The 23,372-nt window shown below is 40.6% G+C and overlaps 1 protein-coding gene across 5 annotated transcripts in view; it reads left to right on the top strand.

The window, feature by feature from the left end:
* The window catches only part of opa1 (OPA1 mitochondrial dynamin like GTPase), a 134,210-nt gene that overhangs the window by 63,592 nt on the left and 47,246 nt on the right, over window positions 1-23,372 (top strand). For all 5 annotated transcript variants that reach the window (XM_047049950.1, XM_047049948.1, XM_047049949.1 and 2 more), the window contains 6 exons: window positions 968-1,039; window positions 1,133-1,232; window positions 2,376-2,506; window positions 2,609-2,681; window positions 2,773-2,845; window positions 4,866-4,981. In XM_047049950.1, coding sequence (XP_046905906.1) covers window positions 968-1,039; window positions 1,133-1,232; window positions 2,376-2,506; window positions 2,609-2,681; window positions 2,773-2,845; window positions 4,866-4,981 — 565 coding nt within the window. The remainder of the gene's footprint in view (window positions 1-967; window positions 1,040-1,132; window positions 1,233-2,375; window positions 2,507-2,608; window positions 2,682-2,772; window positions 2,846-4,865; window positions 4,982-23,372) is intronic.

Raw genomic sequence — 23,372 nt, 5'->3', positions numbered from 1 at the left:
CAAGTGGGAACTGATCATCAGCTCCCGCACCAAGAAAGCACAACAGAGGATGTACTTCCTATGGCAGCTGAAGAAATTCAACTTGCCCAAGACAACGATGGTGCACTTCTACACAGCCATTATTGAGTCCATCCTCAGCTCCTCCATCACCATCTGGTACGCTGCTGCCACTGCCAAGGACAAGAGCAGGCTGCAGTGTATCATCCGCACTGCTGAGAAGGTGATGCAATCTGCCTACCCTCGAGGACCTGCACACCTCGAGGACCCTGAGGCGAGCAAGGAAGATTGTGGCCGACTCCTCCCACCCTTGACACACTCTGTTTCAGTCACTCGCCTCCGGCAGAAGGCTGCAGTCCATCCAGGGAGTCAGATGGCGGTGTCGGGCTAGTAATCAGAAGGTTGCCTGATCGATTCCCCGCCGTGCCAAATGACGTTGTGTTCTTGGGCAAGGCACTTCACCCTACTTGCCTCGGGGGGAATGTCCCTGTACTTACTGTAAGTCGCTCTGGATAAGAGCGTCTGCTAAATGACTAAATGTAATGTATCACGACCAATACCACACGCCACAAAAAAGGTTTCTTCCAATCTGCTGTTGGCCTCTTCAACTAGGCCAAGGGTTCACACTGACTTTAATGTCTTTAAACACATTGAAATTTGCATTACAATACACAATTTGTATCTTTTGTGCCATTTGTATTTTTTGTTGTTCTTTTTTTGTTGTTGTAATTTTATACAAAAACTTCAAAGCTCATGGCAAACAGCTAGTTTGGCCATGGCGTAGCATTGCATTAGGACACAAATAACTTGCAGTGCATCCCAAAGCGACAGACTTGTATGACCTAAACACACTAAAATCCCCCCCTTCTTCTTCTGATTTGCTGGTCTCAGACTACTAACCAAGTATTAATGTCAAGCTCAAGGATATTTTAACTTAAATCATGCTAAATATTTTTTGTTTTGATGCCAGACTATTTCCCTGAGTGTTAAAGGCCCAGGTATCCAGAGGATGGTCCTTGTGGATCTACCGGGATGCATCAACGTGAGTGCAACTCAAGATACTTTGAGTTAAACACAGATGTACAGTTGTAATAATGCTGTGATGCTAATGCAAATTTATGGATTTATATTCTAGACTGTGACCACAGGCATGGCTGCAGATACGAAGGAGACTATCTTCAGCATCAGCAAGGCCTACATGGCGAATCCTAACGCCATCATCCTTTGTATCCAAGGTGAGACCCAGTAGTCAATATTGACAGATTATCTATTATCCATTAGGAATAGGACACGGTTTTTACTTAAACTTAGATGACCCATCTTAGTACTGCTTGCCCTATGCGTGCAGTTTAACCAAATGCACATTTGACAGTTGCAACAATCAGATATACAATTTCGGGTTGTTTCCAAAATGTGCAATTTTTTTGTATTTATATGAATAACCTGGTTTACAAGGCACAGCCAATTATATTCAAAGGCAGTATTTCGTGTGTTTTGTTTATTACTAAACAACTAGTAGGCCTACTTTGTGAATGTGACTATTACATAAGGTAGTAAAGAAGTCTCTTTGTGAACCCTATTGCTGTGAAAGTACCAAGTCAATGAAGTCAGGTGCCAAGTACAAGTTCAAGAAAAATTCAAATATTTATTACAGATCTGTAAGGTGTAGTTGTCTGATACGCTCAAGTTGAGCATCTCCAAGGACTAACCAATGAATACAGGAACGAAAGGCAGTTAAATAGTATCACAATATGGGAGTTTTTACTCTCACAAGAAACGTTTAGGGGGTGACATCAACATAGCCTTCGCAAGCACAGACAGAAGGTGTCTACGCATTCATGGTGCTAGATAGCGTTTGTTTAGTCTTTAGATGGCTCATAGAAGTGGTAAACTTGGACCTACACTAGTGTCTCAGACATTCCTTAGTTGCATCTTACAAATAACTAACTTATATGGCTATGCAGACATAAGCAAGCTTTAGCAAACAGCATAATGACAGTTTATCAAGGATAATTCAGAGATGGGCACATTTCTCTCCTGGACATGACCAAAGGTCATGTTCTCATAAGCCAATATAGCAGGGTATAGATCAAACATTGTTTATTATATTCAGAACATTCAAAACCGTTTAAGAGTAACAACGTAATCATTAGTTGTAATCTTTCAATATTGTTAATTGATCAATGGTTTGTGACAGACCTCTTCAGTAGCAAGCTGCTATTCATTAGACAGCAGCAAGGACATTACACAAATGATGAATGTGGGGGCAAAGAAGGGGAAAAAATGAAACACAACTTTGAATTGAACAAAGATATGTGTTGAATTCATAACTTTGTTCATAACAACTTTTCTCCCTTATTCATGTTCTGTTTTCTCAGACGGGTCAGTAGATGCCGAGCGCAGCATTGTGACAGACCTGGTCAGTCAGATGGATCCCCAAGGGAAGAGGACCATTTTTGTTTTGACCAAAGTGGACCTGGCTGAGAAGAACCTGGCCAGCCCCAGCAGAGTAAAGCACCACTTTCATTGGTCCACTTTCCTCATGTCCTTGGTGATGAGAAAAAAGTGACTGTGGTCTTATTGAATAATTGTTTTTCTTGTTCTGTAACAGATTCAACAGATAGTTGAAGGAAGGCTGTTTCCCATGAAGGCTCTGGGATACTTTGCTGTTGTGACAGGGAAAGGTGCGGTGCTCTGACTCTGTAAACTACTTTGGTATAACTTGTTTCTTCACTGAGCTGGATCAGCCATTACATGTGCTCTGCTCCTCTCCAGGCAGCAGCAGTGAGAGCATTGATTCTATCAAAGACTACGAGGAAGACTTTTTCCAGAACTCTAGGCTGCTGAAGTGAGTTTATCACCAAACTATTTCTCTTTAAAGGCAGGGTAGCTAAATTTTGTGACTTTAGGTAGGTAAACAGAGAAGTAGGCCATAGGTAGACAAAGTAGCCTGTCCAGTCATTGCATTTGGTCTGAATGCTGTCCATTGTAGTGGAAATTGAGAGAATCACTTTTTCTTTAACTTCTCTTTCCTCACATAAAAGAGAAGTCGGGATTCAAATTCAACATGGAAAACACCACATCAGATTAGCCGTTTACACATCCATCTCAGTTCTGGTCGACAATCTGCAACTTGTCAATTTGGTTAGGATTTATTAACCAATGTTTGCCACGCATTGGTCCACCACCAAACTAAGAATTAATCATAACACACACATCTCAGTAGCAATAAACTCATGCAGAACTCTAACCCCTAATGGGACTCAAGATCATTTGTACGACTTCAACGCAACGGGCCTCGAACCCTTTAACATGTATTAGTATACTTTAGTAATTACATGACTTCAATAGACCTAGATAGCTCATACAATTTCCCTAAAATATCGCAATAACATGTATTTGTGAGAAAGAAAATAATTTGGTACTAGATATGACAATTTCAACCAATCCATTCACAGATCAGGATCCACTGTGAATTTCGAGAACATTCCACATTACCCATACACTCATCCACACACCCATGGATGGACAACCATATGCACAATTCATATTACAACTGGCGCAGCAACAAATAAACTGGCCACATCTGCAGCTTTGAACAACATCAAAGACTAAACACAGACCACAACTGCATCTTTGAACTACTCAGACTAAACACAGAGGATTTACAGTTGGAATGTAGCAATATCACAATTTGGATCCAAATTAAGTAAATGTAAGAGATAGAATTGCACATATATTTATCAGACTAAAATTGTACCATTCAAACAAAACCCCATCAAATTCAACAATAACTTCAACCTCACCATAACTTCGCTCAAAGTAATCGATCTCAATAACTCACCACTTTCCCCTGTTCAAAATGCCGCATTGTACCACCTGACACTGAGGAAGAATCTCATTCTTGCCACTCACGAGTCCAGGTCGCACCTCAATGAACATCCTACTGCCGCCTCCAAAACTGTCGTGGACATTTTTGAGAGAATCAATCGTTTAAGCTGAAGTCGGGTGAAGTATAGAGTTAATGTTTATTTGACGTAGGTGTAAATATAATAACGTTACCAACATAACATCATCAACACACAAACATAAGACAATAACACAAACACAATTCCATACAGCTCCATCTAGCATTCTAGAATGGAACCGGGAGAATCCAGCCCACCAGCACTACACAGCTGATGGCCCTGAACCCCCCAGAACATTCTTCTTCAGACCATTTTATAGATATGACAGTTCTTAAAAGTCATTGGTCCATCCTACAGACATGAAGCTATACCAAATCTCTTCTGTCATTGGTTAAATCCTTAGAACAATACAGTTGAATCCACATGGTCTTCAGACCAACTGTCTCTTCCCCCCAGGTGAAAAGAACTCTTTCAGGTCACCCAGACTTCACGTGTCCTAGACTTCATGTCTCCTAGTTAGGTGTTATAAAACTACAGGTGGCATCTCTACCAAATGAGTTGATACATTGTATCAAGCTTCTCAACCAACTGTAAACTTGTCCTAAAACACATTCATTGTACATAGGCCCAACATTTCTTTCACACCATTCATTTAGTTCAGTCCAAAATAAATGGTTGTGTTTATGACAGTCCTTGGACAGATATCTGATTTATTACATTTTGCTGTCAGACCTTTAGGTTTATTGGTTGCTAACAGAATGTGGAAGGAAGTTTATTAAGCAAATATGACAAAAAGTGCTTCTCAACAACATAACCTACCCTGCCATTTAGGGGATATTATATAATTGGTGGAGCAAAACAACTGAATTGCCTGTATGCGTGAATCTGAAAATAATATTGTACTCAAAGCATTCTGCTTTTCTCTGATGTCTGTGTTTGTAACTGTGCTTCTGCCCATAGGGACGGCATGCTGAAGGCCCACCAGGTGACCACCAAGAACTTGAGTCTGGCTGTTTCTGACTGTTTCTGGAAAATGGTGCGGGAGTCTGTGGAGCAACAGGCTGATGCCTTCAAAGGTAACCAGGAAGATTGCACCACCAGACACACCAACAGACCTTTAGCATGCTGGTGAACTTCAGCAGTCTGACAATCTGGATTAATTCAGAATGTCCCCTCTTTCTGTCTGAATGAATTTTAAGTTAACCTTTACAGCCTGGTGTCACATGGGAATATGTTGTAGAACAGAACTGTCTGACCGTCGTCATACACCGATCAGCCAACATTATGACCAATATGACGGTGTGAATAACACTGATTATCTCGTTATCATGGCATGGTCAATGGATGGGGTATATTAAGCATGAAAGTAAAAATGTTGTCCTCAGAGTTGATGTGATAGAAGCAGGAAAAATGGGCAAGTGTAAGGATTTAAGCGACTTTGACAAGGGCCAAATTGTGATGGCTAGATGACCGGGTCAGAGCATCTCCAAAATTGCAGCTCTTGTGAGGTGTTCCTGGTCTGCAGCGGTCAGTACCTATCAAAAGTGGTCCAAGGAAGGAAAAGCGAAGAACCGGCGAAAAGGTCATGACCGAGGCACGAGGGGAGTGAAGGCTGGTCCGTGTGGCCCGATCCAGCAGACGAGCTACTGTAGCTCAAATTGCTGAAAAAGTTCATGCTGATTTAAACTGTTATATGTTTACCGTATGCACCTTCCTGCCATAGTAAATTCCTTGTTTGTGCGAACTTACTTGGCAAATGAAGCCGATTCTTATAGAAAGATGTCAAAGCACACAGTGCATCACAGTTTGTTGTGTATGGGATAAGGATGGGCGGGTTAATCGAATATCCCTATATCCTAAAGTATGTAGTATTCAGATACTTTTTTCCAATACTTATGAGGGCAGGTTAATTTAAAAAAAAAAGTTTTAAAATTTTTATAAAAAAGGTTCATGTGTCGTGAATTCTAATAGTTGTGACTTTAGAAACGATGAAAACATAATCAAAAAAGGTAGGCTATTCGACTCTGCGTTCTGCTGCGAGTCTCCTTTCATTTCATTTGGCGCTACAAGAAGCTTAGTGTCCTGGCTAAGCAGTACCTCGCAGCAACCTCAGTTTCTGCAGAGAGTCTTCGCCGGCCTGCTCGTAAATCGACTCCGTACTCGCCTCTCCCCTGAGCATGTTTACATGCTAATTTTCCATGCGAAGGGATAATGCAGTTGTGGCTTATTAAATTTTTTACCGGTAGCCATGTAGCGTAATCAGCTATTTTTGCATTGTGTGGTGGCGCACCGAATGCAATAGGATTCCAGTTTCAAGTTAATATGCAATATTTCTCCATGTGTGTCTTTCATTTTTATCAAGGATAGCCTACCCAATGTGTTTAATTTCGTCCTATGTATTTTTGTACTTTTTATTTCACATAATAAGCTAAGTGTTATTCTGCCTAGTTTAAGAGCCTACGTCTGAAGACGCAGCGTTTTTTCAAGTTAATTTGTCTTTTCGTCATGTTAATAAATGTATCTTTCATTCGTTTTCTTTATTTAACCCTTATTTAATAATAGCTAATAACAATAATAGCTTAACAGTCACAATTATTGCCAGAATGTGTGGTGGTTCACGTATTTACTGTATGCTTTGCATAACGATTTCACCACTGTGTAGGAAACCAAACAGCGACAGTACATTTTCAGCACTCCCCTTACTTAACCTCTTTTTCCTCCGGGCCCGCCCGCGGGCCCGAAACACTGCCCCCTCCTCCCCCAGCTACTACGCACTAAGTACCAACAAATATATATTTTTGACTGCTACACATGTTATATATCATTGGAAAGCTACGATTCTTGTGCTTCCATTGAAATAAACCAATTCAAGATCAACTCGCAACAGCAAGTACCGTCAACGTCTTTGTCCGGTGACCGTTCCTTCAGCAAAGTCAGAGAAAAAAGTTACTACTTACCTACGATTACTTCGGAATGTTCCAGGTATGCACACAACCCATCAAAACCTCATCTGCGTATTCCCAAAGGTCCAAAGTATCTAACCATGTCGAGTAATTGTCCAAACAGTGAATTATATCCACACATAGCCACGATCTTGTTGCTTCATTCTTCCTTTGCCCAATTTTTTTTTTCAGTCTTTGACGCACAATCGCTCATAGGAGATAATGTGGGTCGAGTACAAACCCGCGGATAGTCTTAAAATGGCCGCTACACTCAGAGCTTTCGATGGACACCTTATTTTAACCAATAGGAGCTTCCATGCCCCGGTGACAGCCCTCCAGGTCTGTGCGTCCCGCCCCCCCCCGCGCCCCCGCCCCCCTCTGCCCCCGCCCCCTCTACACGATTGTTTCTAACTGGCTTCGACTGGCTCTGAAATTAGCTAGTTAGCCTTGTAGCTTAGCGCTAGCTGTAAATGGCGATACCCCATATGCCAGGTTTTGTGGAGCCTTCAAAATAAAAGTCGATTGCGCAATATGTCAGTGTTCTTTGTTTGACAATCCTGGGAATCAGATAAAGCACTCCAATGTGTTCATGCTTCAGTTTGTGTGTTTCAGTTATACTAATGAGGGATTTAGCTGTTATACAGTGCCCTCCAAAAGTATTGGAACAGTGAGGCGAATTCCTTTATTTTCGCTGTAGACTGAAAACATTTGGGCTTGACATCAAATAATGAACGTGAGACCAGAGATCAACGTTTCAGCTTTTATTTCCAGGTATTTACATCAGGATCTGATGCACAACTAAGAAAATATCACATTTTGTTTGAATCCACCCATTTGTCATGTGAGCAAAAGTATTGGAACAGATATACTTAAAACATATTTAAGTGAATAAGACTTAATATTTAGTTGCAAATCCTTTGCTTTCAATAACTGCAGCAAGTCTGTGACCCATTGACGTCACCAAACTTTTGCATTCTTCCTTTTTGATGCTTTCCCAGGCTTTCACTGCAGCCTCTTTCAGTTGTTGTTTGTTTTGTGGGGTTCCTCCCTTCAGTCTCCTCTTAAGCAGGTAAAATGCATGCTCTATAGGGTTTAAGTCTGGAGATTGACTTGGCCAGTCTAATACCTTCCATTTCTTGCCCCTGATGAACTCCTTTGTTGTTTTGGCAGTGTGTTTTGGGTCGTTATCTTGCTGCATGATGAAGGCTCTGCCAATCAGTTTGGTTGCATCTTTCCTTAAATTGGCAGACAAAATGTTTCTGTAGACTTCCGAGTTCATTTTGCTGCTGCCATCATGTGTTACATCCTCAATGAAGATTAATGAGCCCGTCCTAGAAGAAGCCATGCAAGCCCAAGCCATTTCATTACCTCCACCGTGTTTCACAGATGAGCTTGTGTGTTTGGGATCATGAGCAGTTCCTTTCTTTTTCCAAACTTTAGCCTTTCCATCACTTTGGTAAAAGTTAATCTTTGTCTCATCAGTCCATAAAACTTTGTCCCAGAATTTTTGAGGTTCATCTCTGTACTTTTTGGCAAATTCCAGCCTGGCCTTCCTATTCTTCTTGCTAATGAGTGGTTTGCATCTTCTGGTGTAGCCCTTGTACTTTTGTTCATGAAGTCTTCTGCGAACAGTAGATAGTGATACCTTCACTCCTGCCATCTGGAGGTTGTTGCTGATCTCACTAACAGTTGTTTTAGGGTCTTTCTTTACAGCTCTCACAATGTTTCTGTCATCAACTGCTGATGTTTTCCTTGGTCTACCTGTTCGACGTCTGTTACTTAGTACACCAGTAGTTTTCTTCTTCTTCAGGACATTCCAAATGGTTGTACTGGCTATGGCCAATGTTTCTGCAATGGCTCTGATTGATTTTCCATCTTCTCTAAGACTCACAATTGCTTGTTTTTCACCCAAAGACAGCGCTCCGGTTTTCATGTTGTTTTCACCTCTGAATACAGTCTGCATAGACAAAACCTATCTTACCCAATCTGAACCTGAGTGTAGACATTCAGTGGTATTTATTGATTGAATAATGTATGTAATAGGACACACCTGGGCAACAAAACACCTGTCAGTCATATGTTCCAATACTTTTGCTCACGTGACAAATGGGTGGGTTCGAACAAAAAGGTGATATTTTCTAATTTGTGCATCAGATCCTGATGTAAATACCTGGAAATAAAAGCTGAAACGTTGATCTCTGGTTTCACATTCATCGTTTGATGTCAAGCCCAAATGTTTTCAGTCTACAGCAAAAATAAAGGAATTGGCCTCACTGTTCCAATACTTTTGGAGGGCACTGTATATGATGGTTTAAGTACCACCTTTCATTAGCGATAACAATCATACCTTTTTATCCTAAGAATTTGACCTTGGTGAGAAGGGTCATTCTGGAGTCTCCAAAAGGCCCTTTTAGAAAACGCCTGGATGTACTCTTATAAAAACATGCGTCAAATATGAATATATTGTGGTATTGTTTGACTTTTGATCTGAATTGGGTAAGGCTTCAACCTGTGGTCCAATTCTGTCTTCCAGCTAATACCTACCACCTTTCAAAGGTTTCAAAACAAAATCTAGGCGGAAATAGACTTTCACTTTCCTTGTGTTCAAGCTTCTATTACTCAACACCAGTAGGACTGACAGGGATCCTGACAACAATGAACATAACTTCAGAGTGTCAGCTTTCAAAAGAGTCCATTTACATGCATGTACTCCAAATGGTTCAAGAACAGCAGTCAATTTACTTTGAGTATGCTGTTTAGGCGTTTTTAGGCACATTGTTAAATCAAAGGTCCCAGATTGTTTCACCAATTGAAAAACTAATCTGATTACTAACCTGAACTTCAATGCCACAGCTTAAACTGTATGCCAATTTCTTCACAAAGGTTTCCTCTACAGGGCTGTGAAAACAGCTAACATCTTCCAGTTGGGACTTTTGTTTTGAGATATTTGAGTTTGTCTGATGAGTGCCCCTGTTTTAGACCTCAAACTGTAAAGCAAGCAATAATGCTAGTTTCCTGCTCAACCTTGGAGTATCGAGTTTGGCACCGGTTGAATTTCTTTGAAAAGAAACATACTGGACGGTTTACTCTATCATCATCTTCCTGAAGAACTGCCCCAGCTCCTGTACCACTGGCATCAACTTCCATTTTAAATGGTCTGTTAAAGTTTGGAGCTGCGAGAATGGGGATAGTACAGAGTAGCGCTTTAGCCTATTCAAAAGAGCGTTGACTGTCTGCTGTCCAACTGAACCACAGGGCTGAGTAGGGAGGTAAGTGGAGCAGTTATGCATGGCGAACTCCAAGAACAATACTGGAACCCCTTCATCCCAGTCTGAATTTGTTGCTCAACAATATTTCTTAAGCATCCCCTTCAAAGTCTGGTGCCATCTTTCTAATGCGCCCAGGCTCTTGGGGTCTCAAGTCTCAAGTCTTTTATCTGTCAGGTACACAGAACAACACAAGGTCAGACTGGGCACTGAAATTCTTAAGACAAGACAACGCAAGCACCTGGCATAATGTACACAGAACATAACATAATCTATGCTGAATTTAAATAAATGAAACTTCTTAAATATACAGATAGCAATAAATAATCCACAATACTAACACTAATCCCTAAAACTTCCTAAATATACAGATAACAATAAATAATACACTATACTAACCCTAAATGCACATAGAATCTATTCAACCTATAATCTATTCTAACCTAGGTGGAGTACAGTACAACAGGATGATGTGCACTGGAGGTTTTATGTGTGATGGCTAGTGTTTGCATCACAGGGGCAAATAGTTTTGACGTGAAGTTGGAATCTTGATCCGATTAGGGTAGGCAGATGAACATCTAAAAACATGCAGGGCTACAGTAGGCCCAAGTACCAGGATCAATGACCAGGATTGAGAGAGGCTGATGTCGAGGGAATATTACAGAAGCTGACAGTTAAATGCGCTTTTCCCTACTTACAACGTGGATAGCCGGTCACATGAGCCCAGAGTCTTCAGACAAGGGCGTTACTGACAATAATCACTTCCAGTAAACTTGTTATATTAGTTTTCCCAAAATAAATTTCAAGCGTATTTACGGTTTTGGGAGGCATATTTTCTGTTTGCAGATTGTAGTGTTTGAATAGCGATATCCATACTGACACGTTTGAATCAGCTTGTTTCAGAGAGGGTTCTTTATTAATGAATGAATACAATAAGAGTGCTTCAAATACTTAAAATATCAATAGAAGGGAAATACTTCAGGGGAAGTTTAAGTCATATGTAAGGACCATTTTTACACAGGATTGACATATTTCTTTGTTTTCATGCGACTGTTTCATCTAGGCCTATGTGACGCTGCCATATAGCCTATCACCATTCTCTCCTGCACTAAGGGAAATGAGAAGAGAACCGTTCCATTCTACACTTCACTTTTGGTATTTTCAAGTGTAAATGAGCAGCAAGAAATGTATGCTTTTTAATCTATGCAATCTTCATAAGTAGGCCTATGCATACATATTGAAAATATACAGAAAAAATATAGCTGCAGCAGCAATGGTGGATTCCTCCTTCAAAATGGCAAAATGTTGTAAAATTGACATAATAGATAGTTACACTGGGATTAACCAGAAAACTTTAAATGGTAATTTCTGTCAGAATAAAATAAAATATATATTTTTTTATCTCTGGCTGGATTAGAACCCACCACTCTTCGCACATCAGTGCTGCGTCTCATCCTGCTGAGCCATTCACAGACTTAGACTCTTAATTGTTCAGTTTTTGTATCAGAAAATAAGACATTTCTCCAATGGCAAGCATTGTCAGATTTGGTTAAAGTTCAAACTGCTGTAATTTAGTCCTATTTATATATGGGACATAAAAACGGGATGACTGGGTTGCTGCTGTAAAGAATAGCTTACTCGTAGTGCTTTAAAAAGGTTGTTTGGGGTGCCATAACTTGCCATGGAAGGGAATTTCAAATCATGCCTAGCATCAGTGGCAATGTGTCCTTGCTTAGGTAACTGAAAAGAATTTGCACAACAGGCAAGGGATTCACTTTGAACAATCAATATACTTCATTTGAGCTGAATCTGACACTACCATGCGTAGACTACAAGTAGCTAGCTACTTGCTTGTTTTGCAGTGGTTTACACAGTCTCGCTAAACAGATGATAGGAGTGTTGTAATGGGCTCAAATAAACACTCATTGCATTACAACTGGAGGATTGACCGGAATACTTTTTTTTTTTTTCTATGTTTAAGAGAAAATAAGGTAATTTTGAATTTGACTTCAGCAACATGTCTCGAAGTTGGGACAAGGCCATGTTTACCACTGTGTAGCATCCCCATTTTTAAAAAAAAAACAGCCTGTATACATTGCATCCGGAAAGTATTCACAGCGCTTCACTTTTTCAAAAATTGATTAAATAAAACAAATTATGGATTAAACACATGGCAGATCCATTAATTGCCATTGACTGGTTTTGAACCTATAACCTTTTGTTTACCAGCACAACATCTAATCTAATTGAGCCATTCCCTGATTTGGTTTTTACCAGGTTCAGTAACTGGATAACAAAATAAAACATTTACATAAATACACCCCTTACAGCCATTTTGTCTTATTATTATTTTTTTTCCAGGTTTGTTTATTAAAGTTGAAACAGCAATACAAAAGCAGTTGAAAAATATATGTACAATAACAAGTTTCCTTTTTTTTTGTGTGTACACACAAAATAAAATAAACAACAAATCAAAGCAAACTAAAACACAACAACCCCCCACAGACAGTAATTAGGATTACATACCAAAATACAGACACATATACACATTCAGCAAAACATTACAATAAGTAGTCACCTTAAGAGTACAACATAAGACATATTGCCAGGTTTAGGCCAGTCTAGTCTTAGTCAGGGATATGTGAGAAAGTAGTATTCTCAAAATAAAGAAAAAATGGGCCCCATACCTTCCAAAAGTTTGGAGTAGAACTCCTTGTAGAAAGTCACATTTTTTCCAATTGAGTGAAATAAAGGACATCTGCCAACCTCCGTGCATGCCAAGGGGGGGTACTTAATTTCCATTTAGTTTAAATCAGTGTTCTTGCTAACAAGGTGACAAAGGCAATAACATCTCTATTACATTTTGAAAGGGAAGGTACAAAGCAGGACACACCAAACAACCCTATCTTCAACCAGGTCTGAGATAGTTAAAAAAAATATCCGTCCAGTAGGTACACAGAGACGGGCAGAGCCATAACATGTTAAGTAGATTGGCGGGGATTTGCTTACATCTATCGCAGTTTGGGGATATATCTTTGTAGATCCAAGCCAGCCTCTCTAGTGTAATACGTACGGTGCAGAATTTTGCACTGAATAAGGCCATGGCGCGCACATATTGAAGATTTATGCACACAACTAAGAATTTCGTCCCACAACCCCTCGGATAACTCCTCTCCCAAATCCTCCTGCTACAAGACTCTTACGTGATCCAGTGGATCTGGATGAATAGAAAGAATTTGACTATAAATATCTGAAATTAACCCTTTCAAAGAACAACCAGGTTTCAAAAACCTATCAAGAGGCGATTCGTAAGGCAAGTTGGGGACGTTTGGGAAGGTTCTGCGAGCAAAATTGCAAACTTGTAGGTATCTAAAAAAGTGACATTTAGGGAGTGAGAATTTCTCTGAGAGCTGTTGGAAGGACGCAAAGGTGTTGTTAATGTATAAATCCTGAAATGATACTATGACTTGACCAAACTGAAAAAGCATCGTCTACAAGAGATGGAGGGAAAGTATGATTAGTGGCTATTGGAACTCGGATGGAGAAAGATTGTAAACCAAAACAGCGTTTGAATTGAGCCCAGATCCTAAGAGAAGTTCTCACAAGCACATTCTTACTGTACGGAGAAGTGGAGGATAAAGTGGAAGAATGTACGACAGCCTTCAGGGAAACTGGTTTAGTAGAAAACGCCTCCATGGTTACCCAAGTGGGCATGGGATCTAAAGGTTCATATTGGAGCCAGAACTTTAGAATTCTAATAGTAGCGGCCCAGTAATAGAATGTCATATTGGGAAGAGCCAACCCCCCAAGTGGTTTGGGTCTCAGTAAATATTTTTTACGCAACCTAGGGACCTTTTTATTCCAAATGAATTCCAAGATTATGCTGTCAAGTTTACGGAAAAAAGACTGAGGGAGGAAAATGGGGACAGATGAGAAACTTGGGAGTAGTCATCTTCACAGAATTGACACGACCTGCCAAAGACAAGTTGAGAAGAGACCAACATTCAAAGTCCTTTTGAGTTTTAGTGAAATTTGCCTTGAAAAGGTCTTTAAATTTGTGAGTGACATGAATCCCAAGATATTTAAAGCTATGATGTGCTACTTTGAAAGGTAGGTTTGTAAAGGGAATGTTTGTGCAGCTGTATTGATAGGGAATATCTCGCTCTTGGTAAGATTTTATTTATAGCCAGATATCTAATCAAAGGACTGAAGACAAGCCAGGGTGGCAGGTATAGTGACAGATAAGTTGGAAAAAAAGAGGAGTAGATCATCAGCACACAGAAAAACCTTTCATTCAATATCGTGTCTGTGTATGCCAGATATATGGGGGTCACAATGAAGCGCCACAGCAAGGGGTTCAATGGCAATTGCGAATAGAAGGGGACTTAAAGGACAACCTTGTCTCGTAGAGCGAAGGATATTTAAGTCAGATGGCTGAGCGGTTAGGGAATTGGGCTAGTAATCAGAAGGTTGCTGGTTCGATTCCCGGCCGTGCCAAATGACGTTGTGTCCTTGGGCAAGGCACTTCACCCTACTTGCCTTGGGGGGAATGTCCCTGTACTTATTGTAAGTCGCTCTGGATAAGAGCGTCTGCTAAATGACTAAATGTAAATGTAAGTACTCAGATTGAATAGTATTTGTTCTAATTGAATCTTGTGGAGAGGAGTAAAGCAGCTTAATCCAGGATATATATTTCTCCCCAAACCCAAATTTTTCCAGTGTGCAGGGTTTTTCCTGGGTCAAAATGGGTCTTCGGTGCTCCAAAAAAAATGTATATATACATATATATATACATTTTTTTTCTTTTTTCTAATCAATGTATTTATTCCCAAGTGTTTTGCACACCCCCCCCCCCCAACACACACACACACATATTTTCGTCCTTTTTCCCCTAAAGCAATAAAGTTATAAAGTATGTTTTAAATGGCGTAAATGCTGCCAATTAATAATTGACGTAACAAATTATTGTAAATGGTCAGTAGCCTAGCCTATCGATTAAGGTAGGCCACTCTGAAGCATGTACACTGCCTGCTTCATTTGATCTAGACAGGCTAAGCATTCTGTAGCAAATATTAACAATATACCCACTTTTTATTAATTAAAACTACTTCAGCATAATAATGCACCTAAAATACAAACCTGAGAAAGGGCAGCAATCGCTATCAAATCAACAGACATGTGCAATTTAGCTAGCAGGGGAAGAATACAAACAACGAAAATCACCAGTTAACTTGATTTAAATTTGCAAGAACTATAGACTTATACAATAACGATCTTAAGAACTGACAACATAAGTTATACGTTCTCAAGGACGCACACGCGCAATCTCAACTGCGGTGTGAAGCGCGTGTCCGTGCTATTCTCCGACATGCACTCACTGCTGATATACGGATTAAACTTTAGTACAGCCTGATTTCTAATACCGTGACGGCAGTAATATAGCCATAGAGGAAACACTGCACTATATGTTATCATTCCAGGTTAAGAATACCAATGGAGGCTGCGTTTGAAATCGTAAATCAAACTTTTGTCAGCATTTTGAGTGGAAATGTAATTAGCATTTGTAGGCTACAAGTGTACTATTCGTGCACGTTGCGCTGGCCCTCGTAGCGGAACGACAGTTTAGTGGCCGCTCTGTCCATTCGCGCACCTCACAGTTGCGTATTGATCAGACAAGAACACACGCTTATCAACTTGATTATTATTGATCAAAACAGAACGAGGGTTCGGCTGTAGCCTACTTGAAACATACTATTGAGAACATATTCGCTGACATGCATTGCATGCGTGATGAACACAGGTTTTTTTGCCTTTGGCGCTCGGGATTTGTCATTGGCGCTTGGGAAAACGGCTTTGGCGCGCGCCAACATTTTCTCTATGTAGGAAAAACCCTGGTGTGGAACAGATAGTTCCACTTCACTCAAAAGTTTTCTCAGCATCCATGGATACCAACGCTTCTTCCGTGGGAGCGATGGAGGGATTGTAAATAGTATTGTACCTGCCTAATGCTGGGGACACACTACAGGATTATCGGGCCGATTTCGCCCCTTCCGACAATCCTAGGTAACGTCCCGATTATCTTGATGGTTCTACAGATTAATTTATCAGATGTTCCCGAGTGACCGAATCTGCTCGGAAGGACGTCGGAGGTGCCGCCATCGTGAATCCTAAATATTCAACATGTTGAATATTTGCGATCAGAAATCCTGATGTGTGGGGGAAACCCCGAGGACAAACGCCGAGTTTATCACGTGAAACGAAACAATATCCCATCAGAAAGCAAGATAAGAGAAGACGGAAGCATAACAAACAGAGCCATGGGGCAGCAGAAAGTTAAATTGAATTGATTTGTGGCAACAGCAAACCCTTTTTTTCGTGAATTTTCTGTGAAAATCATTGCAAAGACTATTATCGCAATGTCTTCCTGCATATCGTCCGCCATGCTTATTCTTAAGTCTCGAGAAATTTTGCGAGATTTCTTGCGTTAACAGTCGGGACACTAGTTGGAAATCTGTTTGTGTGTGGTATGCTGTCTTTGTCAAATCATGGCACACCACACACTGTGGAAGCGAAACGGCTAAATCTAGGATTTTTTTGCCTTCATGTGTGTTGGCTCACACAGTTTGAAGATATTATAAGACCAAAAAAGAGACACTAAATCGTTTAGTGTGTCCCCAGCATAAGGAAAGAGTGTATTACATATAAATCCTGTTTGGTCTGGCGAGAGGATAGTTGGGAGAATAGGGTCTAGACGAAGAGCCATAAGTTTAGATAGTATTTTAAAATCAACATTCAGCAAATTTATAGGACGAAAAGAGGCACAGACTAAGGGGTCCTTGTCTTTTTTCAGAATAGAGAAATAGACGCCTGATCGCGAGTCTGAGGAAGAAGGCCATTTTCAAATGATTCATTATACATTTCCAATAGCAAAGGGGAGAGCTGGAGACAGAACATCTTGTAGAATTTGATGGGATACCCGTCCGGTCCTGGGCATTTACCACTTTGCAATGTCCGGACTGCTGAGTTGAGCTCCTCTACTGTGATAGGCAGATCTAATTTATCTGCAGCAACTTCTCCAATAGAAGGGATATCCAAATTATTTAAAAAAAGATTATTGAAATCGAGAGAGGTGGAAGTTTGTTTGGTTGCATAAAATGAGATGTAGAAGTCTTTGAAAGCATTATTAATCTCTAATGAATCAGAGGTCTTGTCCAGGTCCATGCGTATCTGAGGGATTTGTTGGGAAGGGGCTGCCTGGCGCAGCTGGTGTGCAAGTAATTTACTAGCTTTATCGCCATGTTCAAAATAAGTTGATCTGGTTCAGAGTAGGAGGTCAGCAGTGTGCGTCAGCGTTGTGTCATAAGGATATCAAATTTGGCTAGAACAGATAAGTGTTCCTTATATACATCTGGGGATGGATTAGTTGCATATACGCCATCGAGTTGAGATATACGCTGAGTTAGCATCGAGAGTTGGTCAGACCTAACTCTTTTCTGATATGCAGCATAAGATATTATTTCCCCCCTGATTAAAGCTTTCAGGCTTTCCCATACAACAGAAGCTGAAACATCAGGAGTTTTGTTTATGCAAACAAACAGATCTATTTGACAAATAATAAAGTTAACAAAATCCTGATCAGAGAGGAGGCTTGTATTGATTCTCCATGGAACACGCAATTCAACACGGCCTGCAAAATGAACTGCCATAGACACAGGAGAATGGTCAGAAAGAACCATTGCCTCGTATTTACAGGATGACACCAATGGAAGGAGTTTGTTATCAAAAATGAAATAATCAATACGTGTAAAAGTGTGGTGGACACTAGAAAAGAAAGAAAACTCCCTTCCAGAGGGATTAAAAAAGTGCCAGACATCAGAAACAGAAAATTAGTTTGTAAAGGCTTTAATTATTTTGGAGAAATATATTTGGTGAACATATATTGGAGGACGAACGATCTAGCTGGGGGTTGAGCCAGGTATTAAAGTCTTCTCCAAGAATTAAATGATGTGTTGAAAGATCAGGAAGTTTCGAAAGTAAACGTTTGAAAAAACTATCGTCATCACAATTAGGCACATAAACATTGGCCAAGACTATATTGGTGTTATACATCTGACCAGTAACAATGATGAATCTGCCATTTGGGTCAGGACTCACCTTTGAGTGAACAAATGGAATACATTTATTTAGTAGGATAGCTGCCCCCCTAGATTTGCCAAGGAATGAAGAATGATAAACTTGCCCCACCCATCCACTCTTTAACCTTGCCTGGTACCTATTTCTGAGATGCGTTTCCTGTAGGTACACAATGTGGGCATCTAGGTGTCTGAGATGGTGAAGTACCTTACTGTGTTTTGAAGGATTATTGAGCCCCTTGCAGTTAAAACTAAAACATTTGACATTACTTCCTTGCTCCATAAATATATAAGTTGGAGCATGACTTTGGCCATAGAGTACCTACCCTGTAAAGTAGTATAAGTGATAAGACATACGACTGTGACAAACAAAAGCACCTGACTGTAAAATGGGGGGGAAACAAAACAGAACAATAACACAGCAAGCAAACAAAAAAGAAAGACAAAAACATAGACCACGCACCCCCCTCCCACACTAAAACATCCATGGATAACCCCCCACCTGCCCCATCATAAAACAATACCAGGCACACACCAGTACAGTTGTCCAACAACCCCCCATCCCCCATCTGCGACAAAAGCCTCTCCCTAATGGAGATGCGTGCATACCCCTCTTATTAATAAACACAATCGCCCTCTAGTTTTAAACACACTAAACTACAGAGGCGTATAAGGAAATGCGACACATAAAATAGCCTGCAAACTGCACTGTTAACAAATGTCATATGTGCCGAGTGCTGGTGTAGAGAAAATAAACAGTAGCCTAGACTAGTATCAAAATGTCCAGGGCTAGCCTTCACAAAAAGTCTCCATAAACACTGAAAAACAAATAGGCTAGCATTATAAACGGGCAAGATTAGAACGTATAGCCTAGCTACAAAAAAAATACATGAACCTAGACTCATCCAACCATCTCTGGAGTCGCAACTTTCCGAATGTTTTTCTCCACAAATTCTAAAGCCATGTCAGGATCCTCAAACCTTTCAATGGCGCCGCATGGTAGAGTGATTAGTAGAGTAGCCGGGAAGCGAAGACCAAACTTGATATTTGGGCAGGAATGGAGCACTTTCTTAACTGCAGCAAATGCGGCCCGTCTCTTAGCCACCGCCGGGGCGAAGTCGGGGAAGATAGAGATTATTTTTCCTTGGTTAATGACAGTCTTTGCCTGTGATGTGCGCCGTAGGATTTAGTTGCGGATTTGAAATTGACTCACCCTGACGATAAGTGGTCGTGGAGGGTCCCCTTCCTTGGGTTTAGCGCGTAGAAGTCTGTGCACCAGGTTGGCCTGTCTTGGAGACTGAGTAGGTCTTGGAGTAGCTGGGCCGTGAAGTCAGTGGGTTGCTGATTTCGGTGGTTTACCAGTCATCTTCGATGTTGTAAGCTGTACAGTCAGTGTAGGTTGACGTTATCTTCTCTCAGCACACAAAATATGTCGAACAGACGTCAAAATAGATGAATTATATCATCTAAAATGCCACATTTCCAGTAGCCACTGCAAAACACGTCTCACATCGCCAATTGCTTAACAGCGCCCCCCAGCCATTTTGTGTTTGATTCAACTGTCCTAAAGGGGCGATTGATTGCAAAACCGATTTTACCTTGTCGTAGTTGAATAACGACAGTTCGGTGGGTAAAATGAACATACAGTGAACCTCAAAGTCGATTGACACCTCTTTCCTATGCAAATCTCAAAATGAAAAAATGTGCCTTGTCTATGAGAAGATCCCGTCGAAGTACGACACTCAATTATTCATTTGCTCTGAACATTTCACCCACAGCAGTTTTGACAACCTTGGACAATATCAAGCAGGATTTGCTAAGAAGCTGAACCTGAAAATAAGTGCTGTTCCGACCGTACGCTCATCGCAACCGCAAGCTGTAGTCCTGTATCTATCATAGGTAGAATGCTAAACACATCAACATACTTTACTTAGCAAATGACTCAACCTAAGCTAGCTGTAGTGGGCATTAGAAGGGAAGCTTCCGAAAAAATTGCCAGAAAACGAATAGCAGTCTGGCCTATTGCTAACGCCTGTCTAGATTATCTATTAGAAAGAACTGGAGAAAGGCAGGTGATAGATACTTTAGCATTGCTAATAACAGTTACGACAAAATCATACTACAACTTGCAGTTGTGATGAACATAAGGTCGGAACGCACGTCTTTTCAGCAACAGGTTCATAGCAAATCCTGCTTTACATTGTCCCAGGTTTTCAAAACCGTCCTTGGTGAAATGGTTTGCGCAAACGTGTCGGTGGGCGAACTGCACAGGGATCTTCTATGCTACGGTGTCGACAAACATCAGCCATGCCCATCTAGTCAATGTTAGATAGACTCTAGCTCATCTGCTTTTTATTAACGCTGATTTGCAAGGAATGCAAGAACAGCTAGATAGCGAAAACACCTAGACACTGTAGGCATGTAAACTAGTTTAGCTTGCTAACGCAAGAGTGTGTGATGATTTAGCCTAGTTTATTGGCAATGGGGCTGACTTTGTTTCATGTTCCTGGCTGTGTTTCATTCAAATAAATAACCCATGTTGTTATTTAAATCAACAATTCACGATGCATGTTTGTCCAGATCTTTGTCAGGTTATTTTTTCAGCAAGATATCTAGAGCTAGCTAACTGAAGCCGAGTTGAAACACGACAGTTTGGTTGCTAAGCTGTAACGTTCTACCCACCTAAGTCAGTCCAGATTGCTTCGACAAAAGAAGTGGACACAACGAACGTAAGAATTTCAAATTATATCTAGTTAATCTGTTGAAAACAGTGTTGTGTAGACACAATAGATTCAAGATTTCAAGTCTCCACCTTCGGTGTTTCAGTGAGGGCTGTTGGCCATGTTGCGTTTTTGCTCGCCAGCTTCACTTGTTGAAAACCAACCAATCAGCGTGCAGCTCATCTAAATATTAAAGAGCATACCATAAAAGGAGAAAAGCTAGTGTTTTTCCCCGGGAAAATTCTGAAGATCTATCAGGGGGCATAGAACAGCACCCGGGCCATTTTCAACCCAACCAATGTTACATACCGTATTCATAGACCTTAAGGAACAGTGTGAAATAGCCAAAAACCCAGTCAATCACCCCTTTAAGTAACGTTTTTAAATACGTCAATGATACATATCTGTAAAAAAATTCCAGTCAATTTGACCTTTTTGTAAGAGGAGATCGATTTAGAAGGTTTTCAAAAATGATCACTGTACAGGAAAATCCATCATGGCGGACCTTATGGGTCCTTGAGGCTTTTTTGTTCCCCATGAAAAATTAAGCATGCACACCAAGTTTCAGAAGAATTGGAGCAATGGGGTGGAAATGCCATCACTCTGAAAAGTGGACATTTGGGTGTGGCCTGTGGCGCCCCCTATGGTCTGATGTGGGCCAGTCAGTGTTTGGGTGTTAGTTGTGGCATGTTCATGTATCAATATGCCAAATTTCAAAACTTTTTACCAATGAGTTCATGAGATAAATTACAAGAATAAATATAGCTGCAAGCAGTGATGTGGGTTCCTCCGTAAATTGGCAAAATATTATAAAAATGTACATTGTAGAAGACCAAGAGTTGGACAACAAGAGTGTTCATGTTTGGCAAACAACAACAGTTTGTATGGAGATTCGAACTCAAGAGCATGTGGCAAGTCAGTGTCTATCCTCTCTGCTACACATCCAACTTTCTTTCAAGTTTCAAGTCTTTTATTTGTCAGGTGCACAGAACAACACAAGGTTAGACTGGGCACTGAAATTTGCAGATCAGTGACTATGTCAATGACCGAACAGGAGCCTGGTGGTGAGGTACAGTGAGGTACAGTAGTGCAATGTTACTGAAAGAGCAACCAGTAGCTGAAAGTGACAGAGTATAAGTGACTAGTGTGCAGTAAAATGTCCATATCAGTGTCCATTGAGAAGCCTGATGACCCTTGGGTAGAAACTGTTGTCCAGTCTGCGTGTGCGCGACCGGACAACTTTACTATTCTAAGAATAGTAAAGGCATTCAGTCATTTTTTGACACATCAAGGTGAAATTGCGTGTGGTAGTTCATAAAGATGACATCCTGTTTAAATAAACATATAATTAGAGTTGTGACAGGCCAAAAGGTTGTGGCTGGATTTGAACCTATGACCTTACTTTCAGCAGGACACTGTGTCAGACCATTGAGCTATTCTCAGTGGCTGGAATCACACGTGTCAGTTACTGTATGAAAAAGCCGTTTATCCTGTGGCAAGCATTGTTAGATTAGGCCAAAGTTTAAGCAGCTGTAATTCAGTCATCTTTTGACATATCAAGGTGAGGTTGCACATGGTAGTTCAGAATGTCATCTGGAAGCCTCTAAGGTTTGAAAAATCAGCCAAAAGAACATTTGCTTTATTGACACAGACAATATGAACATTTAAATTCAGCCATATTGTCTTGTATTCATTTTTGCCAAATATTGCTTTGAAAGACATGTATCCTACACATTTACAACAAATTTAGGTTTTCTAAACATGGTGCAAGAAATCCGATGCGCTGTCTAGATGAAGTCTTATCTACAGAGCACAAGTTAATAAAGATCTAGTTCTGGCTCTTCTGGTGGAGGAGTCCCCTCAAAATGAAACAGCGCTACAATTATGATTGTGCAGCGATGTGTTGAACCTGGATTCCTGTTGAACTAAATAGTACATTTAGTCATTTAGCAGACGCTCTAATCCAGAGCAATTTACAGTAAGTACAAGGACATTCTCCAAGTAGGGTGAAGTGCTTTGCCCAAGGACTCAACGTAATTTGGCACGGCCGGGAATCGAACCAACAACCTTCTGATAAATAGCCTGACTCCCTAACCACTCAGCCATCTGATCCCCAGAGATTCAAACTCAAGAGCATGAGGTTGCAAGTCAGCCTCTCTGCTACACATCAACTGTTGAGAGTTTATGAATAGCCATATTGTCTTGTACATTTCCTATAAAAACGGGACAACGGGATGACCGGGTTCCTGCTGTAAAGAATAGCTTACTCGTTGTGCTTTAAAAAAGTTGTTTGGGGTGCCATAAGGGAATTTCAAATTATGCCTAGCTACAGTGGCGATGTGTCCTGGCTTAGGTTACTGAAATTAATTTGCGCAACAGGCAACTTCATTAGAGATTTCACGGTTGT

The sequence above is a fragment of the Hypomesus transpacificus genome, chromosome 26 (genome assembly GCF_021917145.1).
Source record: "Hypomesus transpacificus isolate Combined female chromosome 26, fHypTra1, whole genome shotgun sequence".
Classification (NCBI taxonomy): domain Eukaryota; kingdom Metazoa; phylum Chordata; class Actinopteri; order Osmeriformes; family Osmeridae; genus Hypomesus; species Hypomesus transpacificus.
The sequence above is the reverse complement of the archived record's forward strand: the minus strand, read 5'-3'. Positions and strand labels throughout refer to the sequence as shown.